This window comes from Trichosurus vulpecula, chromosome 7 (assembly GCF_011100635.1).
Source record: "Trichosurus vulpecula isolate mTriVul1 chromosome 7, mTriVul1.pri, whole genome shotgun sequence".
NCBI lineage: Eukaryota > Metazoa > Chordata > Mammalia > Diprotodontia > Phalangeridae > Trichosurus > Trichosurus vulpecula.
Window position 1 is genome coordinate 725,714 of NC_050579.1, and position 22,632 is coordinate 748,345.

A 22,632-nucleotide genomic window follows, 5' to 3' on the forward strand; every position below is an offset into this window, starting at 1 on the left:
TTGCAGGCCTCCTCCTAGACTGAAAAGAGGAGTCAGGGAGAATTCTCAGTTGGTTTGCTGGAATTGTTTAAAAGATGAATTGAGTAGTCATCAGAAGCAGAGATGCAGCTAGGGTGTGGCAATGGGGCTTTTCCTAGGGCATTGGAATTTAGAAGCTACTGGTATTGACAATGCTTATGCTCCTTCAGCAGAAAAGTACTGCTGAACGGGGCCCCTAAATAACACAAATAATTAGTTAAAATAGGAGACGATGCAAAGGGAGGCTGTAGATTAGATCGGCATGTCCTCATTGTACTTTCTTCCTCAGTGGCACGCTCCCCAGTGTCCTAGAGGCTGCTCAGTTGGACTGCCGCCTTGCCTGTCTTCCTCAATGGCACAAGGCCCAATGACTTTCCTCTGGGTCCCTCCCCAGCCCCTCAGCTGAATTTTTCTGGAACTCTTGCTTTGAAGACGCCTCTCCTGATGCTTGTCCTCAAGCATGTTTTCCCCGTGTTCAGCCTGAGAACCAAGATTGTTAATGACAGCTGCAATCAGAGCCACAGCGGGCCACAGGAAGTGGAGCCGGGGTGTTGTCTGCCGTCTGGTCCGGCCCAGCGCCATTGACTAGCTGAACGACACTGAGCGAATTCCTTAACCTGCCTGGGCATCCGCTTTCTCATTTGTAAAATGAGAGGGTTAGACCAGAATAATGCTCTCGGGGACGTCCCTTCCAGTGCTAATACTTGGAACCAATGGCTGTCACCTCTTAGAATTTAATGGATCTGGGGGCAGCTAGGTGGCACAGTGGATAGAGCACTTGCCCTGGAGTCAGGGAGACCTGAGGTCAACCCAGCCTCAGACCTTTAGCTGTGTGTCCCTGGGCAAGTAGTCACTTAAAAAAAAAAGAAGGAAGGAAGGAAGGAAGGAAGGAAGGAAGGAAGGAAGGAAGGAAGGAAGGAAAGAAAGAAAGAAAGAAAGAAAGAAAGAAAGAAAGAAAGAAAGAAAGAAAGAAAGAAAGAAAGAAAGAAAGAAAGAAAAGAGGGGCAGCTAGGTGGTGCAGTGAGTAAAGCACTGTTCCTGGAGTCAGAAGGACCTGAATTCAAATTTGACCTCAGACACTTGACACATTTACTATCTGTGTGACCTTGGGCAAGTCATTTAATCCCATTTGCCCTGCCTTTCCCCCCTCCAAAAAAAAGGAAAGGAAGGAAAGGAAAGGAAGGAAGGAAGGAAAGAAGGAAGGAAGGTAGGAAGGAAGGAAGGAAAAGAATTGTATGGCTCTGGTCAGTTTTGTGATGCACTCATTGGGCACCATAGAATCCTAAGCTTCCTTCAAGGCTCTGCTCACATACCACTTCCTAAGGAAACCTTCCCTGATTCCCTGAGTTGGGGTTCTTTTCCTCCTCTTGCATTTATTTATCTGTTTACCAATTGTCTGCCCATCTAGAATGTAAGCTTCTTGAGGTCAAGAATTGCTTTAATTTCTTGTGTTTGTATTCCCGGAAGCTGCCTTCCTCCCAGTAACAGTCTGGTCCGCAGGCTCCTCATCTGAAAAGTGAGGGTGAGGCTTAGACAGCCTCGGAGCCTTTGCAGAGTCTGATCTCTGATTCTCCAGGGTCTATAGATCTCTGATCAATCAAGCTGCTAATGAACATTTGTACTCTAGGCCATGCCTGAGGCCTACAAAGACAAAAAGGAGACAACCCTTGCCCTCAAATGGGAGATAGAAGGATCCTGTGGGGCCCCAATTAAATTATTGTTGAATTAAATGGAATTGAGTTGTTGAACTGAAGCCCTGCTACTGGTGTGGCCTTGGGCAGGTCACTTCCCTCTGGGCCTCAGCTTTCTCATCTGCAAGATGAAGGGCTCAGACTAGGTACCCTCTGAGATTCTTTTTAGCTCCTGATCTTACAGTCTTCTGGCTATAACGGTTTCCATAACCTGACAAGCCCAGCAGCAACAGCGTGGAGTGGATGGGGGGGGAGGGGAGGTGGGTGTCGTGGAAGGGGCAGGGGAAGCTGCTGAAACCTGAGAGCCACCAGCTCTGCCCCTGGAGGATGCCCATGGTTGGAAAAGAACCTTCTGCTTCGCTCTATACCTCCACATTCCTGTTGGTACTCCCAGTTTGGCTCCCCAGGTTAACCATTCCCTTCACCATGTTTTCTTCCCTCCAGCGAGGTTGCCAGGACCCTCCCATCACTGGAGTCCATGCAGAGGTTATTTGACCAGCAGCTGTCCCCCGGCATCTGGCCTCGGCCTCAGGTAGGTCTCCTTGCCTCTGAAAGGAGGACAATGAGGAAGGGACCCATGAAGATTCTCTGGGTGGTCTCAAAAAAAGATGTGGAGTGAGGGAGGGCCTGGGGAAGGGAGGAAAAGCTGTATGGGCTCTCTGCACACAAGAGCATGCTGGAAAGACAGCAAAACACCTCCTTGGATGCACTGAAGGAGAGACCAGGGCTAGGACCCAGGAGATGCATGCTGTAGTCATGTCCTTCATGTGACCTTGGGGAAGTCGCCTTCTCTCAGAGGCAAAATGAGTAAGAGATGCCTGCAGCTGGGTGAGGATGAAGAAAGGGGAGCCAGAGCATGCTCCCAGCACCACCTCCTGCACAATGCCCCGCCATGTGATCTTTACTTTCACTTTGTCCCCACCCCCAAACAGGGTCATAGGATCCTGGGTCTAGAGCTGGAAGGGACCTCAAAGACCATCTAGTCTAGGTGCCTCCCCCCCCCACTTTACAGATGAGGAAACTGAGACCAGAGAGGTTGAATGACTTATAATCATAAGATTATGAAACTAGAGCTGATTTGTTGTTGTTCAGTCCTGTCCAACTCTCTGTGACCCCATCTGGGGTTTTCTTGGCAGAGATGCTGGAGGGGTTTTGCCATTTCCTTCTCCAGCTCATTTTACAGGTAAGGAAACTGAGGCAAATAGGGCTAAGTGACTTGCCCAGGGTCACACAGCTAATAAGTATCTGAGGCTGGATTTGAACTCAGGTTCTGCCTCCAGGCCGGGCACTCTGTCCACTGTACCACCTCACTGCCCTACAGTTAGGAGGGGCCTCAAAGACCTTCTAGTCCACCCCTCCCCATTTTCCAGAGGAACAGCAAAGGCCCAGGGAGGTTAAGTATCTCACCCCAAATCTCACAGATAGTAGTGATCAGAAGTGGGATTTGAACTTGTCCCAAGACCTTGACCTTCCCTTGCCCAGAACCAGCCCTCCAGCCCCCTTTCCAAAGCCTATCACCTTCACCCCAAGCCCTAATGCTCCCCCTTCCATGTTTTCTTCCCTCATTAGGAGGCAAGCTGCTTGAGGACAAAGCCTGTCTTGTCTTTTTGTACTCAGGTGCCCAGAGCTCAGCCTGGCCCAGAGTCAGGGTTTAGTAGACACTTTATCATCCATTCATTCATTTATTTGAATGGAGACAGTAATGATTCAGGGCACCTAAGAAGGCCTTGCGCAGGTGACACCCTAGCCGAGCTTGGAAATGAGCTGAGAATTCCAAGAAGGGCAAGTGGGAGGAGAAGAAAGTCCAGGCACCCTCGAGGTAGGAGAGGGAATTTGGTGTGGGGGAGGGGCAAGTAGGCCATTTGGACTAAATATAGAATGAGGGACAGGAATATGTAACCAGGCTGGAAGAGGGAGGCTGGAGCCAAATCATGAGAGCTTTCAGCGCCAGCCGAGGAGCTTGGAGCTCATCGTGGAGGCTTTGGGGAGTTCCGGAAGCTCCGGGAGCAGAGGAATAGTGTTCTCTGCCACCTTTCGGAAACACTCATTTGGCAGCCAGTGTGGAGGACAGTTTGGAGAAGCTCCCGGCTGAGCTGGTGTCAAGGACTCCCAAGGCACAGGGTCCTTCTGGGGGATGACCTTTTGCCTTCATCAGTCAGTACTTGGAGGGGGCTTATTCAAAGCTGTGCCAGTGAGGAGAGCAGAGCAGACACCTCCAGAACCCTAGATTGTGGTCTAAAGTCAAAGACCCCGTGTCAAGAGTTTCCTTAACTGCAAACTGGAGGTAATGCTGTTTGCATGCTCTTTCCAGTAAAGCCCTTACAGCTACTATAGGAATGTGACTCACCTTGATTACTGAGGGCCTGAGAGCAGAGCTCTTTGTCCTCCCTGAGCTCAGACCTGGCCACACCCCCAAAGATGTAGCTGGAGCCCCGAGGTCTTCGATCTTGGGTGTCTCTGGCCAAAGCTAACCTCAGGGACCTGTGGGTTAATCTGAGTTGTTTTTGCTAGAGCCACCAAAGAGAAGCAGAGGTCAGGTTAGGTGGATGGCTTGAGGCCAAGGAGAGCCACCCAGAGTGGGAGAGATAGTCTGGAAATTGGAGTCATTAACTGAGACATCCCACTTATGGGAGGAGCAAAGGGACCGGTGTGCCTGGCCAGCAGGACGGCACAGGAAAGCAACTGGGGGATGAGGTAGGAGCTGAGGAATCGGCACATGTGCTGGATCCTGAGTCATCAAAGCTGAGTGGGGGCAAGCCCAGTCGGTCACAAACCCAAGAGCTCTGGGATCCTGGGGAGATTCCTTCAGGCCCTAGGCTCTCCATTTCCTCCAGTGTAAAATGCATTCCTAAGTGAGCCTTCCCTCCCCTCCCTTCCCAGGGCTATCCCTTGTACCAAAGAACAAGAAAAGGGCAGGAAGGAGTTGATCAGTAAAAGCCTCACCACATCAGCTGTTGGCTCTGACCTTCTATAGGCATGACTGCCTTTTCTTTTCATGTACTTCCTTGGCACGGCAAGCAGAAGCCTTCAAATGCTACTTCCTCTATGAGGTCTTCCCTGATTCCATCCCACCTCCTAGGCAGAAGTGATTCCCCTGCCCATCTGCTACCCCCAGAGAACTTTTCCTGTACCTTTCTCATGGAATGGAGCTCATCTAGCCTTGTATTAGAGCTGCTCGTGTGTATGTACATCTTATCATTACTACTAGACTATGAGTTTCTTGAGGGTAAGACTAGGCCATGCTCATTTTATCCCCAACAGTACCTAATACGGTGCCTTCCTTGAACATAGAGATGTGTAATAAACATTTATTCAATGAATAAGTAACCAAATGAGATAGCTCCCTCTCTTTGACCTCCCAGGTGTGTACAGAGGCAAGTCCCGTCACCGTAGTGGCCAAGCTTGGTCAGCTGACCAGTTTACTGTCCTCTCTTGAAGATAAGGTATGGTGCAACGATGTTCTTGCCCTTTTCTCACAAACTCTGCCGATATTCTCCTGGGTTTCCCTTCTCTGTATGCTAAAGGGGGGCACTGGGCTGCTTGTACTTCTTTTCTCTCCTCTCATTAACTTGAAGCCCCCATGTTTTTTGTGGTTCCAGGTGAAGGCATTTTTGGGAGAAGGTCCTGAATCCACACATCGGCGCTCACTCATCCCTCCTGTCACCTTCGAGGTAATGGTCTCCTCTTTGGCAGCTACCTCATACCTTCTCTGCTGCACCCTCTTCCGTGCCCTCAGCTGCCAACCCATGAGTCTTGGCTCAGTGCTGAAGGCCCCTGATTGCTGTTGTAAAGGTTATAATAATACTCTGCAGGTAACAGGGTCTGTTAGGACAAAATCAGCTTCCACAACACCAGAGGGGGCTTAGGGTAGGAATCCTGAAGACTCTCCTGAATGTGACGGTTGTTCAACTTTGAAGCAGATGACCGAATGAACATAAGGAATTTCTTCCCTTTCAGAAACTTGATCATGCCAGACTATATATGATAGAAATTCAGTCCATCAATCAGTAAACATTTATTAAGTGCCTACTGTGTACCAGGCATTGTGCTAAGCACTGGGGGTGCAAAAAGAAGCACGAGTCTCTGCCTTTAAGGAGCTTACAATCCAACAGGCAAAGTTCACAGTTCCAAGTATACTCTGCTCTTTGTACGTTGAAATGTTTGTGTTTAATGATCTTTATTCATGACCGACAAAAATTTATTTTTCAAAGCAGGGAATGCTTCTCTTCTAGAGCATTACATATAGTTCTGGGCATCACAATTTAGTAAGAAGACTTCAGCTGATGAGCTGGTCTGTGGCCCAAGAGGGAATCCAGGATAGAGAAGAGCCTTGAGACCATGTCACACAATGATTGGCTGAAAGACATGGGTGTATTTAACCCAGAGAAGACTCAGGGGAAATGAGTGCTGTCTTTGAGAATCCCAAGGGACAGGCATTAAACTGGTGCCATCTGGCCCCAGAGGGAGAACCAGGAGTACTGGTTGAGAGTTACAATTTAGGGGTCAGCATCTGCAAAAACTCCCAGACAATGAGATCTGTCCCAAAGTAGAAGGTGCCGCCTCAGAAAGTGGTAAGTTCTGACTCTGGAGATTTTCAAGTGAAGGCTGAAGGTCTATTTGCCAGATATGTGATAGTAGAAATTTTGCTGGTATATGGGTTAAATCAAATGACCACTGAGGTCCCCCCAATTCTCAAGGTCTATAATTCTGGGAATAACATAGTTTCTTATTAGTCTGGGACATTAAAATTCAGTCCTGCACTCAAACAGGAATGAATGGACCAGATGGTCTCATATGGTCTTCAATGCTAAAATAACTTATTCCGGTGCCTAGCACAGGGCCATGAGGGTGGCTAGGTGGACAGGAGTCAGAAAGACTCCTCTTCCTGAATTCAAATCTGGCCTCAGACTCTTACTAATTGTGTGACCCTGGGCACTCTGTTTGCCTCTGTAGAACAAGCTCCTCTGTCAAATGAGCTGGAGAAGGAAATGGCAAACCAGTCCAATATCTTTGCCAAGAAAGACCCATGGGGTCACGGAGAGACTGAACTGAAAACACAACTGAAAACAGCTGAACAACAACAGCACAAGGCTCACTGATTATTTCATTGCTGATCATGGATTAAAGCAGGATATTGTTACCCCTAAGTAGTCCAAGCCCAAGTAATGACATGGCTCATTTTAGCATCGTCTTCTTCTGATGCCTTTCCGTGGGGTGGGGGTGACCTGGAAGGCTGTGAATGTAAACTCGCCAGGTCCTACCAAGCTAGAAAAGACTGTCTTCCTGCCATCCAAAGACCATCCTAGCTAAATTTGGAGAGACACATCAGCAGCTGGAGAGCCACTAGGCAAAGACTCCCCCACCCCCACCCCCACCAAAGGAACTCATAAACTTTTTTCCTAAGGTACAGAGAGTTGTGATCTGTACAGTGGGATTGGTAGTACCCACATTGATATGAGCTGGAAGGGGTCTTAGAGCTCATCTCTACTCTAATCCTCTCATTTCATAGAGAAGAAAAAACGAGAGTGGTCATAGAATCACAGATTTTTATCTATGTGGGACCCCAGATGCCATGTAGTCCAACTCCATTGGACTGGTCTTGTCATTTTAAGTATGGAGAAACTGAGGCCCAGCAGGATGAAGTGATTTGATCAAGGCATTTAGTAAGCATCCCAGGAAAGAGTTGAACCCAAATCCCCTTACTGCAGAGCTGTTGCACCTTGCTCTATTTAAAACATGGGTCCTTAAAGTACAGAAGTGTCTGGCTTATCTCCACTTATCCTTGCTAAGAAAGGGGAACAGCATAGATGGCTGGTTTTTAACAATGTTGGAAGTCTTTCCCTTCACCCAGCCTTTCAGCTTTAAAACTGGGAATATGAACAAAAAGTAGCTAACTTGACTCTGTTCCACTCCTGGCTGTCATCCCTGCTTGGAAGCTTTCCATGTTCTCCCTGACCTTGTCTGGCCTCCATTGGAAATGCTCAGAAACGGTGAAACAGTATGTGTTACAGGAAGTAAGGGACAGGATAATAGAGCCTCAGCCTCAGAGCTGGAAGGGACCCTCAAAGGCCTTCTACTCCAATCTAAGATGATGGCCTTAGATGTCACATACTTGAGTCTTCCCATTGTACGGATCAGAAAACGGAGACCCAGAGAAATTAAATGATGTGCTCAAATTCTCATAGTGTTGGAAGCAAGATTTGAACCCAGGTCTTCTAACTCCTGTCCCAGTGACCTTTTCATTGTTTTGGATAATGGAGCTGAGATAATCAAGACAATGGAGACCAAGTATGGGCATAACCTACACAGTGCTGCCAAAACCAGTGTCATTTCATGCTAGCTTAATGTTAATACAATGTAACCAAATCTAGTGTCAGTGTTACAGCCAGCTATAACATTATTTGCAGGTTGTCAATTAGAAGTATTTGTAACATTGTTCCTATGAAACTAACTGCCCCTATCTAATTGTTTTTCTTAAGGTCATGTTTTCCCTTGACCAATTAACAATATTAAATAAAAGTCCATTTGAGTGTATCTTTCATTATACACAACATCAGCTATACCGCTAGAAATAGCTGACCTCTGATTTTGGCAAAGTGATCCTAATAGATGATATGACTGTAACAGGAAGCAACAGGACCTAGGCTCAGATTCCAACTCTGCTACCTATCTTAACGACGGATACATCTCTGAGATTCCCTTTCCTTCCCTTTACAATCAGGATTAGAACACCCAGAAAAGAACTAGCACAGATTTGAAATTAACATCTTGATTTTATTATACATCTTTTAAAAATAAGATTGGACATGTATATATGTATATATATATTCATGGTTTCAGATGTAATCCTCTTTTTCTGTTCTTCAAGTTCAGAATTACAAATTTTTTTTTTAATTTTTAATGAAAGGATTATGGAACAATCTCTAAGGTCCCCTCCAGGCCTAAATCCCATGATGGAAATAAATCATGAAAATGATGAAAAATCCTCTTTCCTGTTTTCCATAGGTAAAAGCAGAATCCTTAGGAATTCCACAAAAAATACAGCTTAAAGTTGATGTTGAAACTGGGAAACTGATTATCAAGAAATCCAGAGATGGCCCCGAGGACAAATTCTATAGCCACAAGAAAAGTAAGAAAGCCTTGATTTGTAATCATATCCACCTACTTATTCTGCCACCAAGAGATGATAGCTAACATGTCTCTGTAATGAGCAGATGAGATGCTGTTTGGCCACTGGAGCCTTGTTCTATGATGGATTGCTTGGCATCTCCATAGTGACACCTTCTCAATTTCTTGGTATCCTATCTGCCCTCACCTGCTCAGCTTAGGTGTCCCTTCCTCTAGAATCTCTACCAAGCTCATCCCAGTCAAGATTGAACTCTCCTTCCTTCTGTCCTTCTCCCTTCCTCTCCTTCCCTTCTTCCCTCTTCTCCTTCTTTCATTCCTTCCTTCCCCCTTCTTTTCCTTCCTTCCTTGTCTCCTTCCCTCTTCTTCTCCTTCCCTCCTCTCCTTCCTTCCTTCCCTCCTTTCATTCTCTCTTTCTCTCTTCCTTTCCTTCCCTCCTTCCCTCTTCTTCTCCTTCCCTCTGCTCTCCTGGAGCACCTAATTCAACCACTCATAGCACTAGCCGCATTATGCAATGTATGGTTGTTAGTTTTCTATGGGTCCCATATACTCTACTTCTTCTAAAATTGTCCTTCAATACTTCAGCTTGGTGTGAAGAGGAACCTGGTTCTTGGAGATTGTGCTTAGCTCTGACAGATTCTATGAAGTTGGAAAAGCCTTGGGTTTGGGTCTAGTAATTTTAGGTCTATGCTGTATGAGCCAGACAGACTACATCTGGAGGGGTGATCACCAGGCCAGTCTCAGCCACAACAACTCCTCAAAAACCACCCCTCAAATAATAACAGAAGGGTTGTGATTACATAGGTGGAGAGAGGGGCCATGCTAATGAAGTATATATAAGCATTTATTAAGCACCTATTGTGCGCAGGGCACTGTACGAAACACTGGGGATACAATGAAAGGCACAAACCAGTCCCAACCCTCAAGGAGCTCACAGTCTAATGGGAGAGACTCCATGCTAATAACAATGCAAACAGAATAGAGAGTAAATTGGAGGTCATCTCAGAGGGAAGGCACTAGGGATTAGGCACTAAGGACTGGGAAATGCTTCTCTTTGAAGGCAAGACTTCAGCTGAGACTTGAAGGAAACCAGTGAATCCAGGAACAGAGCTGAGGAGAGGGAGAGTACCAGGGAGGAAGGACAGCCAGTGGAAATGCCCAGAGGTGCGAGATGGTGTCATAGGAAGGAACAACAAGAAGGCCAGACCCACTATGTCACAGAGTAAGTGGGAGAGAGGAGGGTAGAGGAGGATAGAAAGGACCAGGTTAGGAAAGGGAAGAAAGTAGAACAAAGGGTTTGGAATTCAATCCTGGAGCCTCCTTCCCTAGTCTTCTCCTTCCCTCCTTCCCTCTTCCTCTCCTTCCCTCCTTCCCTCCTCTTCTCCTTCCCTCCTTCTTTCATTCCCTCCTTCCCTCTTCTTCTCCTTCCTTCCTTCTGTCTTCTTCTCCTTCTCTCCTTCTTTCGTTCCCTCCTTCCCTCTTCCTCTCCTTCCCTCCTTCTGTCGTGTTCTCCTTCCCTCCTTCTTTCATTCCCTCCTTCCCTCCTTCTCTCATCTTCTCCTTCCCTCCTTCTCTCTTCCTCTCCTTCTCTCCTTTCATTCCCTCCTTCCCTCTTCCTCTCCTTCCCTCCTCTCCTTCCCTCCTTCATTCTTCCTTTCCTTCCCTGGGAGGAGCCACTGGAGTAGACTGAATGGAGGGGGTGGAGAAGAACCTGGTCAGACCCACGCTAGAGTGAGCTCAGCTGGAGCCTTGGGCCAAACTGAAGGATGGATCAGAGTTTTTGCTACCATGGAAAGAGCTGCCCTGAATATTTCTATCCATACTATCTCTTTTTCTCTTTCTCTGATCTCTGTGGGATGTAGGCCTCATAATTTTTATCACTAGGTGAAGCTACAAAAAGTTTCAAAGAGGATTTTTTTTTGATAGCTGGGTGGTACAGTGGATAGAGCGCCAGACCTGCTGTCGGGAAGACCTGAGTTCAAATCCAGCCTCAGCTATTTACTAGCTGTGTGACTGTGGGCAGGTCACTTACCACTGGCTGCTTCAGTTTCCTCCCCTGTAAAACATGGGTAATTATAGCACCAACCTCCCAGGGTTTTTGTGACAATCAAATAACAACATAATTGTAAGGGGCTTAGCACAGTACCTGGCACAGGGTTAGTTATCATTATTATCATATATGAGAATCCTGTTGTAGTTGAGAAGAAGGAAAGAAACTGCCCAAATTAAATATATGAGATGAGGAATAAGTAGGCACCAGTTTGGAAGAAAAAAAGAATTTTCACATATTGACTCATTCAGCAAATAATTATTAAGTACTGCTGACATGTGGAGAACACCGGCTGAGACCATATCAAATGAGATGGAGAAGTAGAAAGATGTATCTGAAACACAGAACTTGCTTTCAAGACATTTTCAGGCCATCTGACATCTCCCATCACTCCTCCTCAAGTGCTCACGGTTCAGCCAAACTGGCTTGCCTGCCATCCCTTTTGTTTCCCACCTCCCTGCTTTTGTATAAGCTGCCCGCCCTTCTGTGCCTGGAATGCTTTCATTACTCATCATCACCTCTTCTAATCCCCGGATCCATTTAATCACACATGACTATGGAGACAATATGAGAGAAGGAGGGAAGAAGGATCATGAAGGAAGAAGAGGGAGGCAACCAGTTTTCTTGTAGCAGAGGTTTAGACATGGAGTGATCTGAGAAACAAAGTGGGCTGGGCTAAGTAGGTAGGATAAGGCAGGATGCTGGAGAGGCTCACATGCCTCTAACCTGAGAGGAGCTCAGATATGATCGAGGAGGAAATGACTCTCAAAGTCTACATTGATGTGCAGGTGACAGGATTCACTGAGTGGGCTCTAGGAAAATTAGCGGGGCAGGAGTCAATCGGTCTGATCAAAGAGAAAGCATTGAGTCAGGAAGGCCAAGGTAGAAGCTTCTTCCATGAGCTATATATTCATGTATATATATTCATGGTAGGAGAGAAAGACCTTGGACCGGGGCTACGTCATCAGAAAGGTAGAGACAAATGCTTAGAAGAAACATTTTGGAAAGATAAAGGATGTAATGACCAACTTTTACCACATTGGGAAAAAGGGGTGAAGAAGGCTAGGTCAAAGGTGGCATGAAAAGTCAGAGCCTTGGTGAAAGAGGATTGTTTTTTGGTCCAGACCTGTGATTCCATTGGTGTGAAGAAGTCCCAAACTCATTCCGTGGATGCAGACCAACTCCTCCATAACTTGGAACCTTAGAGGGTTGCCTAGGGCACCGTGAGGTTAAATGACTTACCCAGAGTCATGCAGCCCATGCGTGGAAGGGGCAAAGCTTGAAGCTAGGTCTTCCTTACTCCAAATCCAGTTTTCTAGTCACGTGCATTCTCATAAGGGAGAGCAGCAGGCTAGTTTATGGGAGATGATTCCTGGGCAATGGCCAGGCCCAAGCCAAATTTGGCTGGCCAGATTTCTGTGGCCAGCAGAAGGAACAGAGTGAGTGAAATTAGCTAGGTTGGAGGATGTCTAGCCAATGCCAAATGGTATTTTAAGGTTTACAAAGACCTTTGTAGTTAATTATCTCATTTGAGCCTCACAAAAACCCTGGCAGATGGGTGTTATTATAAGCTCCATTTGGCAGATTCCAAAAAGGTTAAGTGACTTGTCCAGGGTCATTCAGCTAGTCAGGATTCAATCTCAGGTCCTCCTACCTCTGAATCCAGGGCTCCATCCACTGGACCACTTGTCTGCCTCACTGAGGAAGGTGAAGGGGATATGGAAGCATAAGGTAGCTGGTGGACTGGAGCTTGAACAATGTCTGAATGGACTTTTCACCAACTTACCAGGGCGGGGATGGGAGAGAAGAGAGTTCAGGACCAGAGGGTCGGGGGTAACCAGGCTGGTGCCAAACTGGGAAGTGAGTGGGGCTGACTGAGTGGGGCCGAGAATAGTCAGGATAGAGGTTGAGGCCACCGAGGGAGGGATAGGGATGGAGGAAGCAGGTGAGCCCAGCATTAAAATCATCTGGAAAGGCAGAAATGAGCCCTGGCTGGTAGTAGAGCACGGCAGTAGTGATGAGGGCGGAGCGGAGGTGCAGACAGATAGCACTGAGTACAAGTTATGAAAAGCGGCGAGTGGGTGGTGGTTTGACAGTCCAGATGTTGTGCTGAAAAGTGAGGAGCGAGCCAGCCCCCTCTCTTCTCCTACTGAGTGGGAAGGGTGCAAGAGAAGGCTGAGGCCTCCCCAGGTGAGGATTATGGGAAATTAGAACTTGGAGTGTGAGGTGGCCTCAGCAGAAAATAAAGCAGTGGCCTTGGAGTCAGGCAGATCTGAGTTCAAATCCTGCCTCAGACACTTAACCAGCTGTATGACCCTGAGAAAGTCATTTAACCTCACTATACCTCAGTTGCTTCATCTGAACATTGAAGGGATTAGACTTGGTGGACTCTAAGTTCCCTTGCAACTTTAAGTCAATGGTCCTATGAGTTAGAAGTCATCAGCCCCTTACGTTACAAATGAGGAAACTGAGGCAAACAGAGGTTAAGTGACTCACCAAAGGTCACAGGCAGGATTCGAACCCAGGTCTTTGACTTCAAGTCCAGGGGTCTATCCACTACCTCATAGTCCATCACCTCGCTGCCATGAGTCAGGAGGAATCTTTGAATTCACAATTGCTCATTGCATTAAGGAGAGTTCTGATGTCTTTTGATGTTGCTTTTCCTGTTTTATGCTGTCATTGTGTGAATTGTACTCCTAGGTCTGCTTACTTCATTCCTCATCTGTTTATAAAAAGTCTTCTTGAGTTTCTCTTAATTCTCCATATTCTTCATTGTTTTATTCCATTGCATCCATGCCCCATGTATTTAGGGGCATCTGGGTGGTGCAGTGGGTAGAGCACCTGGCCAGGAGTCAGGAAGATCTAAGTGCAAATCTGGCCTCAGACACTTAGTAACTGTGTGATCCTGGGCAAGTCACTTAACCCCTACTTGCCTCAGTTCCTCATCTGTAAGATGGGGACACACTGCATAAGGAAATAGCAAACCACTGCAGTGTCTTTGCAAGAAAACCCCACGGCCAAGTCCACAGGCCATGTAGGGTCAGACACGACGGAATGACTGAGCCATCACTCTTTGCCGGTCGATGGATTCCTACTTTCCTTCCAGCTCTTTGCTGGATATTTCCAACACTAACCCTGCCCTCACCCAGTGCCCTGTCCCTGTTACCCAGAGCTCTGCCTGCCCACAGGCTCACTCATGCTAAGGTAGGAGTGACCAATGTTGCTCCCCCTCCCCAAGGCGCCTGCATTCCAGCAAGCTCCAGAGGAGGCCTTCCCTAAGAACAGATTTGCCGGGAGCATTTGGGACCAGAGACTTTGCTTCTTTATGTCCCCTGGGATGAACACGTCCTGCCCCCAGCTCAGACCAGCCCGCGTGGTGAAACTCTATTTTCTCTTAAGTCTTACAGCTTATCAAGTCCCAGAAGTTTCATAACAAGCTCGTCATCATTGTGGAAACAGAAAAGGAGAAGACCTTGCGGAAAGAATATGTCTTTGCTGACTCAAAGGTGAGCGACAAGAAACTTCATTTCCTGGTAGTTGCCGTTCGTGATGAAGCAGAAAGGATGCTGGGTTCTAAGTAGGGGCCCTGCCTTGGGATCTGGAATCTGCCATCACCTGTGCCATCTTGTGCAAAGCATTTCACCTCACTGGGCCTCAGTTTGCCCAACTGTAAAGTGGGAGGGTTGGGCTATAAGACAGCAGTGAATGAGCACTGGGGTCAGAGAACTAGGATGTAAATAACAGCTTGGCCAGGCACTACCTGTTGGGCCTCTCTGGGCCTCAGTTTCCTCATTTGTAAAATGAGGGGTTGAATTTGCTGGCCTCTGAAATGATTTCCAGCTCTACATTTTCGAATCTATGAACTGGGTTCAAATTCTGGCTCTGCTACTTACAACCTTGGTGACGTTGGATAAGTCACTTGTCTGACCCGTTTCCTCTTCACTAAAATGACCTTCTAAGGTCCCTTCCAACTCCAAGGCTCTAAGCCTCAAGCTGCTCATCACTGGAGCTGGAGATTTTGAACCTTCTTCAGAGATGTCTTGGGGAAGAGTTGGGTCCCTTACTGCTGCATGGTTCACACCCAGAATTACTTGGAGCCCTTCTCGACTTCCTGACTGTGCTGCCGAGTGAGTACAGGTAGCTGAGCCCCAGGGAAGTTAGGCCAGGGCCATGGGAAGCCCCCACCTCTGAGCTACTCCAGAAGAGAAGGCTTGCTTCCCTATTTGCCCTGCTCTCCTGAAGGAAATAAGAGGGGGCAGCAGCATCTGGGAGCAGAAGTGAGACTCCAGAGCCCCAGCGGCAGGGCCAGGCAGTGGGAGAACCCCAGAGAAGCAGGAGAGCTGGGGTTGAGCCCCAGCCCGGCCTCTGCATTGTTGTCGGACTTTAGATGAGCAGGTAATCGTCGGACCTCACTGTGCTCCTCCGTAAAATGTAGGTAACAGTGCCCTCGGGGCATATCCAAAGTTGTGTCAAATTAATCTGGTTTTCTTCCTTCATAAACTCATACAAATCTGGAAAATGAGCCCGAACCGTTTAGCATTGAGTAGGGAAATCCGAGGTCACAGGCCCATAGAATGCACTCGGAAGGCACCTTAGAGGCTATGGTCACCACCCCTTTCACTGAAATCAGAGGCAAAGACTTGCCCAGGATCACACAGCTGGTGAGTACCTGATTCAGGATTTGAACCCAGACCTTCCTGACTCCGAGTCCAAGGTCCTACCCATTGTGCCTCCATTGATGGAGCAGATTGTGTCTCCATCATTTCCTGGCTCTTTGTCCCTGGGCAAGTCAGTTAACCTTTCTGAGCCTTGGTTTCCTCACCTGTCAAATTGGGATAATAATACTCACACCACTGCTTTACAAGGTGATTGGTGGACAAGCCAATGTGCCGCAGAGATCTGAGATGCCCAGTGTGGGAAGAAAAGGCAACCAGAGCTTGGGTCAGTGACCACAGCCAATGCCATCATACAGAGATGTCTGTCAGATGATAGGTTTAGAGCTGAGAGACACCCCGGGGGTTCCCTAGCCCAGCCCTGGCGCTTTACAGACAAGGATTCTGGAAATCACAGCTGGAAGGGACAATGAAAAGACCATGCGTTCACAGATTTTAGAACCCAAAGTGCCCTGAGAGGAACCTTGTCTGACATCCTCAGGTTGTAGATGAGGACACAAAGGAGAAAAAATGGCTTGTCTGAGGTCATGCATCTACCATAAGTAAATGAACCAGAATTTGAACCCACATCCTTTGGTGTACTATCTTCAGTGACTCATTTTAGAGGGGTTTTTTCTCACTTCACTTGAGAAATAGCCCAGGGAAAGGGACTTTCCTATGAAAGGTCACTAGAAAGAGCATTGCTCTTCATCCGAGGTTTGAGCTAGCCCAGAAAGTGGAGGAAGCAAAGGGACCTTTCTGATGTTTGCTCTTCTGTATCTAGAAAAGGGAGGGCTTCTGTCAGCTTCTGCAGCAAATGAAAAACAAGCATTCTGAGCAGCCCGAGCCCGACATGATCACCATCTTCATCGGGACCTGGAACATGGGTACGTCCACACCCTCTCGCGCCTGGCCTCTGGTCAGTGTCTCTGGTACCCACCCTGTCTCTCCACTAGCACAGTCATTGCCCCCACGGCTCAGCCCCTCAGCCCCTCTCCCCTGGGCTGTTACACTGGCCTCCTGATGGATCTCCATGCCTCCAGCCTTTACCGTCCTCTAAACAGCTACCAAAGGGAGCTTGCTAAAACAGGTGCGACCATGGCCTCCTCCTGCTCGGTAGACTCCAGAGGATCTCTGGTACCTGCCCCCTCTCCATTAGCACAGTCACTGCCCCCATGGCTCAGCCCCTCAATCTCTCTCCCCTGGGCGGTTACACCTTGCCTCCAGTCTATACCATCCTCTAAACAGCTACCAAAGGGAGCTTGCTAAAACAGGTGCGACCATGGCCTCCTCCTGCTCAGTGGGCTCCAGAAGATCTCTGGTACCTGCCCCCTCTCTCCATTAGCACAGTCACTGCCCCTATGACTCAGCCCCTCAGCCACTCTCCCCTGGGCTGTTACACTGGCCTCCTGATGGATCTCCTTGCCTCCAGTCTATACCATCCTCTAAACAGCTACCAAAGGGAGCTTCCTAAAACAGGTTGACCATGGCATTCTCCTGCTCAGTAGACTCCAGAGGATCTGTGGAACCTTTAGAAGGTTACAGTCTTCCAGTTTCACACAGGTTGGCATTTAAAGTCCTTTGGAATCTGTCCCCAACCCATCTTTCCAGGCTGAGAGCATTGGACCTGGAGTCAGGAAGACCCAAGTTCAAATCCAACCTCAGATACTTAGTAGCTGTGTGACCAGAGGCAAGTCGCTTAATAACTGCCTGCCTCAGTTTTCTCCTCTGTGTGATGGGGATAATAATAGCACCTACCTCTGAGAGTTGTAAGGATCAAATGAGATCATTTTTGTAAAGCACTTTGCAAACCTTAACTGCTATGTAAATTTTTGTTGTTACCATAACTTCTCAACAAGCCATTACTCATGGTTCCTCATACATAAAAGAATGAAAAAAATTATTAAGTGCCTACTGTGCACCAGGGCCTGTGCCAAGCACTGAGGATAACACAGATAAGTGAGTCAGTCCTTGCCTTCAGGACATTTGCATTCTAAAAGGGAGCATCCACATGTATAGGGGAGAGGAACCTAGGGGAGTGAATTTTGGCCAGTAGAGTCATAAGGGTGAGGAACAGAGCCACAGGGCAGCTGATTGACATGTCCTGTCCAGGCACAATATAGTGTTGGTTTGATTGCTGTGCTCAGGAAAAAAAAAAGGTAGGGCAATCAACAGAAGGGGCGAGGGGGGGAGGGAGATGGGGAGAAGGGATGCAGAGCAGCAGGGCTGGTGGTAAGATTCCCCATGATGGCCAGGGCCAATGACTGTGAGGCATCACCTTATGTCAGCTAAATAGAATCTGAGAGGTGAATTTGTCCTCATTCACGGGCCAGTCAAATCATGAGGGTCATTTCCTGTATCCTAGCCTTAGTGTGAGTAGGAAGATTTTTCATACCAGAAGCTCCTGGCATCGATGAAATACTAGGTCCCGACTCCCACAAAAAAATTCATATCACCATTCCCCTCCCCCTCCATCACCCCCTAATCCATCTGTCCATTTTCCTTCTCAAAAGAGAGTATTTTTCTGTCATTGGACTGAGGATGTGTCTGTGTGTGTGTACATGTGCTTGCAGATGTGCATGCGTGTGGACATACGTACGGACAATTCTCTAATACACTAGTTGACGACATGCATTCACTTCTGACAACATGTCTGACCCACCAGTGAGAAGCCTCATCTTTCAGGCACCATCTCCCCTCCTTAAGAGAATGAACGGCCTTCCCTGGAGCCTCAGCCCTTGCGCTTGGGGGAGACTGAGTCACCCTTTGTTATTCCCGACCCTAAGGGATGAACCTCAGCCATAGAACTTCAGTGATGGAAGTGACCTCAGGGGCCACCTGGTCCAAGCTGACCCTGATCAAGGATCCCCTTGGCTGCACCCTGCCAGGGGGTCATCCAGTCTCTGGGAGGAGTAGAGCCCACCAGCCCTTTCAGTAGGGGAGTAAACATTTAGAGCATCTGCTCTGACCTAGGCACTGGACAAAACACTTGACAAGGATTATCTTACTTGACTCTCACAACAGTAACCCTGCAAAGTAGGTGCTATTATTATCTTCATTTACAGATGAGGAAACTGAGGCAAACAGAAGTTACATGACTTGCCCAAGGTCACACAGCTAGCAAGTGTCTGAGGTCAAATTTGAACTCATGTCTTCCTGAGCAGACCACTGCTCTGGCCATTGTGCCACCCAGCCACTTTTTGGCTATTGCAATTTCAGACCTTTTCCCCACTATCAAGACCATAATTGTCTCTTCCCACCTTCCCTCTGGGGCCAAGCAGGACAAAGCTAAGCCCCTCTGGGACAGTCCTTCACCTATGTGTAGCCAGCTCCCACGTCCCCCAAAAGCTTCTCACTCTGTCTCACTTCCACCAGGTCACAGGCATTATCCGTAGCCCTGAGCTTTGAGTTCATCTGGTGAATCATAAGGAGATTTGGAGATGAAGCCTAGGCCTCCTGATGCCTGGCGCAGGACTGTTTCCAAATCTCCCAGTCTCTTTCATTATCACCAAGTCAGTGTGGGGCAGTCCCCAGGCAGTGAGAGGACTTAGGCAGAGCTCAGAACCTGAGCATCAGAGACCGGGTGGGACTCCCAGGCCAGCTCTGCCCCTGAGGCCTGGGGTGGCCTGGGTCCAGTCACTTACCTTGCAGGGTTTGGCCTGGCTGCTCTCCAGGGTCCTGCTGGCTCTTGCTCTCTGATCCCACTCCCAGAATCCCAGTGTATACTCCACGATTCAGAAGTTCCGCTCTCCTGCAAAGACAGTTTTGTGGCCCACACTTTCTCTTCCACTTTCTCACATTCCCAGGCACCCTGTCTGGGCTGTGTCTGAAGGTTCCAAGCAGCAGCTTGGAGCAGCTCCGTGCCAGCCCCTGAGGCTCACATTTCCTTTACTTTTCTTTTGAAAGTTCTTTGCTTTCTCTTAATTCCCAAAAGTCTCATTTTATTTTCTATCAAACTCCTACTTGAGGAGCAGGCTGATCATACCAAGAAGTAGCCCAGCACGGTGGACAGAGAGCCAACCTTAAAACCAGGAAGACCTGGGTTCAAGTTCCATATTTGACCCTTACTGGCCGTGTGACCCTGGGCTAGTCACTTAATATCTCAGTGTTGTAAGCAACTCTCTGTAAGTTGCAGAGGGGATGCTGACTTGCACTGGCAGAGGAATTTTTCTCATCTGGGAGTTCCTCATACCAATGTCATCGCAGGTCTTGTCCTGGTCCTATCATCTTTCATGCTCACCAGGCTCCTGGGAGCTTTTACCTTATAGAGTAGGGTGGTGCAGTGGCAAGACTACCTGGATTCAAAGTCATAGGAGCTAGTTTCAAATCCTGACCATGCTGCATACTATGGGAGGTAGTCAGTCCCTACTCTCACATTTACTTCCAGTCTCTCCTTCTACTGGCTCCTCCTAATCCCTCAGGCTCACAATCTAAGAATCATCCTGGATTCCTCATTATCTCTCACACCCCCCATATCCAATATGGTGCCAAAGCCTGTAGATTTCACCTCCTCCTTCTCTGACACTGGCCCAACTTGGGACAGGCCCTCATCCCCTCACACTTTGATTATTTCGATAGCTCCCGTTGGGTGTGCCTGCTCCGCGTCTCTTTCCACTCCAATCCATCTTCCGTTCAGCGGCCAAATGATTTTCCTAAAACACAATCTAATCATGTCACGCTCCTCCAACAACAAACTTCAGGGACTCTGGGTCACCTCCAGGATCAAAACCAAAAATGCTCGTTGGCATTCAAAGCCCTTTATAACCCAGTCCCCTCCTCTTTTTCCAGTCTTCTCACACCTTACTCCCCACCATATTCTCTTTGATCCAGTAACACCAGCATCCTGGCTATTCACAAGCAAGATCCTCCATATCTTGGCTGTTCCCTCTACCTGGAGTCCCCTCCTTCATCTCTGCCTATTGGTTTCTGTGGCTTTCTTTATGTCCCAGTGAAAATCTTACCTTCTCTAGGAAGCCCTTCCCAACCCCTCTTAATTCTGGTGACTTCCCTCTCTTGATGATTTCCTCTTTTGTTTCTACATATGTGTTTCTTCATTGCTTCACTGTTAGATTATAAGCTCCTTGAGGACAAGGAATGTCTTTTGCTTCCTTTTGTATCCCCAGGGCTTAGCACAGTGCCTGGCACATAGAAGACATTTATTAATGATAGATTGATGACTATTGTAGCCTTCTCAAAATCTTAGCGTACTTATCTCTACCAAGGGGATAGTGGGACCTGTCCTGTATATCTGCTGGTGGTATAATTAGGCATTAAATGATATCATGGATGAAAAGCCCTTTAGGAATTTGAATGATCCATACAAATGTAAGTTATTATTAGAGCCACCCCTCTGAGCTAGAGTGGAGAACAAAGCAAAAGCAATTCACAGTAGGTATTTGAATGACTGGAAGAGAGATTAGCTTTGTTCTGCCTGGTGTGGTGAAATTACAAAGAAGACTATGTGAGCTTAAGACAAGGAAATGTTTGGTACCTCTAAGAGCTGTGACAAGGTGGAATGAGCTGTCTCAGGAGGCAGCGAGATCCCTGGGACTTGAGGTCTTCGGGCAGATACCGAATGACTGTTTGCTGGAAATGTCATGGAAGGGAGTATTGGTTAGGTGGAACTTGGCGGCTGAAGTCCCCTTTAGCTCTGAGATTGGGGAGTTTTCCAGCCAGCTCATTTCTCCTTTTGTCCAGAGGGCACTCAGGGAAATTATTTGCTTTGGGAAAAAGAGAAATTGACTCACATTTCCTGTAGGGAAGTTCACAATCTTATAGGAGAAGTGGACTCCTTGTTCATCTGACTGCTCCTGCCCAGCTTGCATTTTGGATGGAGCTCATTTCCATGGTTAAGAACAGACCAAAATATGTCTCAATGTTTCTATACTTTGAAACTTTTAGGTTTGTTCTTCCCACCCCCAGGACTAGCTAGGTTTGGGTTTCCTAGGGAATCACCGACCCCCTCCCTCTCTTCCAATGTTCATTTCCTTCTAAAGATGGCTGTGTGGCCTTACCTTTCCCTGGCTTTAATTCTGACTGATATGACCCATCCATCCCTCATTGTGGTCTGGCCTTTTCCTTTTGAAGGTGATGCTGCTCCTCCCAAGAAGATCACATCCTGGTTTCTCTCCAAGGGACAGGGAAAGACAAGAGATGACTCTGCTGACTACATTCCCCATGACATCTATGTGATTGGCACCCAGGAGGACCCCCTGGGGGAAAAAGAATGGCTGGAGATTCTGAAACACTCGTTGCAGGAAATCACCGATATCAGTTTTAAAACAGTAAGGAGACTGATCAGTTGTGCTGGTGGTCACCATTAGAATATAGCAATAGTGAAGATCAGGGAATTGTGTTGATATCTAAAGTTGAAGAAATGCATCCATTTCTAAGATCAGAGAAATATGTCAATCTCTAAGCTCAGGGAGGAGCAAAGATGTGGCTATGGGTAGGCAGAAAATTCCAGAATCTAACCTCCTAGAGAAAGTATTCTTAACATTTTCTCTGTCAGTTTGGAAAAACCTATGGACATCTTCTGAGAATCATGGTTTTGAATGCAGGAAATCAAGCACACAGGATTACAAAAAGAACCAACTATATTAAAATAGTTACCAAGATTTAAAAAAAAAACAAGTTCATGGATCCAAGGTTTAAGAACCCCTGTGATGAGGAGATTGTGCAGTTTCCTTAAAAGATGTATCAGCTTCTAAGCTTAGAGATGAGCAGAATTCTGGTTTCCAGAGGAGTCTTTTGGCAATTCTGATCAGTGAGGCCATAGGCCTCACTTTGGCATCATGCTCAGGGTTTTCTGTGAAATAGTCACCTCGTTCCAGTCTCCTGACTAGGAGTAATGTCCTGATGATTGGACTGTTTAGAGAAGGGAGCCCACATCTTCACTGGTCAGAATATAGGAGGGACTGGTCCCACTGGCCCCTGCCTCAGTCAGACATGTTGGAAGTAGTGGCTTCCACACAAGGTACCACACGTTAGGAAGGACAGTAATCAGCTGAAGAATACATCAAGGTGATTGGGCAGCAAGAGGCAATGAGCCTGCACCATATGGAAATTCTTGGAAGGAATGAGGAATGTTTAGTTT

The 22,632-nt window shown here is 47.5% G+C and overlaps 1 protein-coding gene across 2 annotated transcripts in view; it reads left to right on the forward strand.

Annotated features, from left to right (window-relative positions):
- Window positions 1-22,632, forward strand: part of INPP5D (inositol polyphosphate-5-phosphatase D) — a 136,374-nt gene that overhangs the window by 61,732 nt on the left and 52,010 nt on the right. For both annotated transcript variants that reach the window (XM_036768079.1, XM_036768080.1), the window contains exons 6-12: window positions 2,154-2,241; window positions 5,072-5,152; window positions 5,309-5,380; window positions 8,715-8,838; window positions 14,284-14,390; window positions 16,321-16,423; window positions 21,624-21,820. In XM_036768079.1, the coding sequence (XP_036623974.1) occupies window positions 2,154-2,241; window positions 5,072-5,152; window positions 5,309-5,380; window positions 8,715-8,838; window positions 14,284-14,390; window positions 16,321-16,423; window positions 21,624-21,820 (772 nt within the window). The remainder of the gene's footprint in view (window positions 1-2,153; window positions 2,242-5,071; window positions 5,153-5,308; window positions 5,381-8,714; window positions 8,839-14,283; window positions 14,391-16,320; window positions 16,424-21,623; window positions 21,821-22,632) is intronic.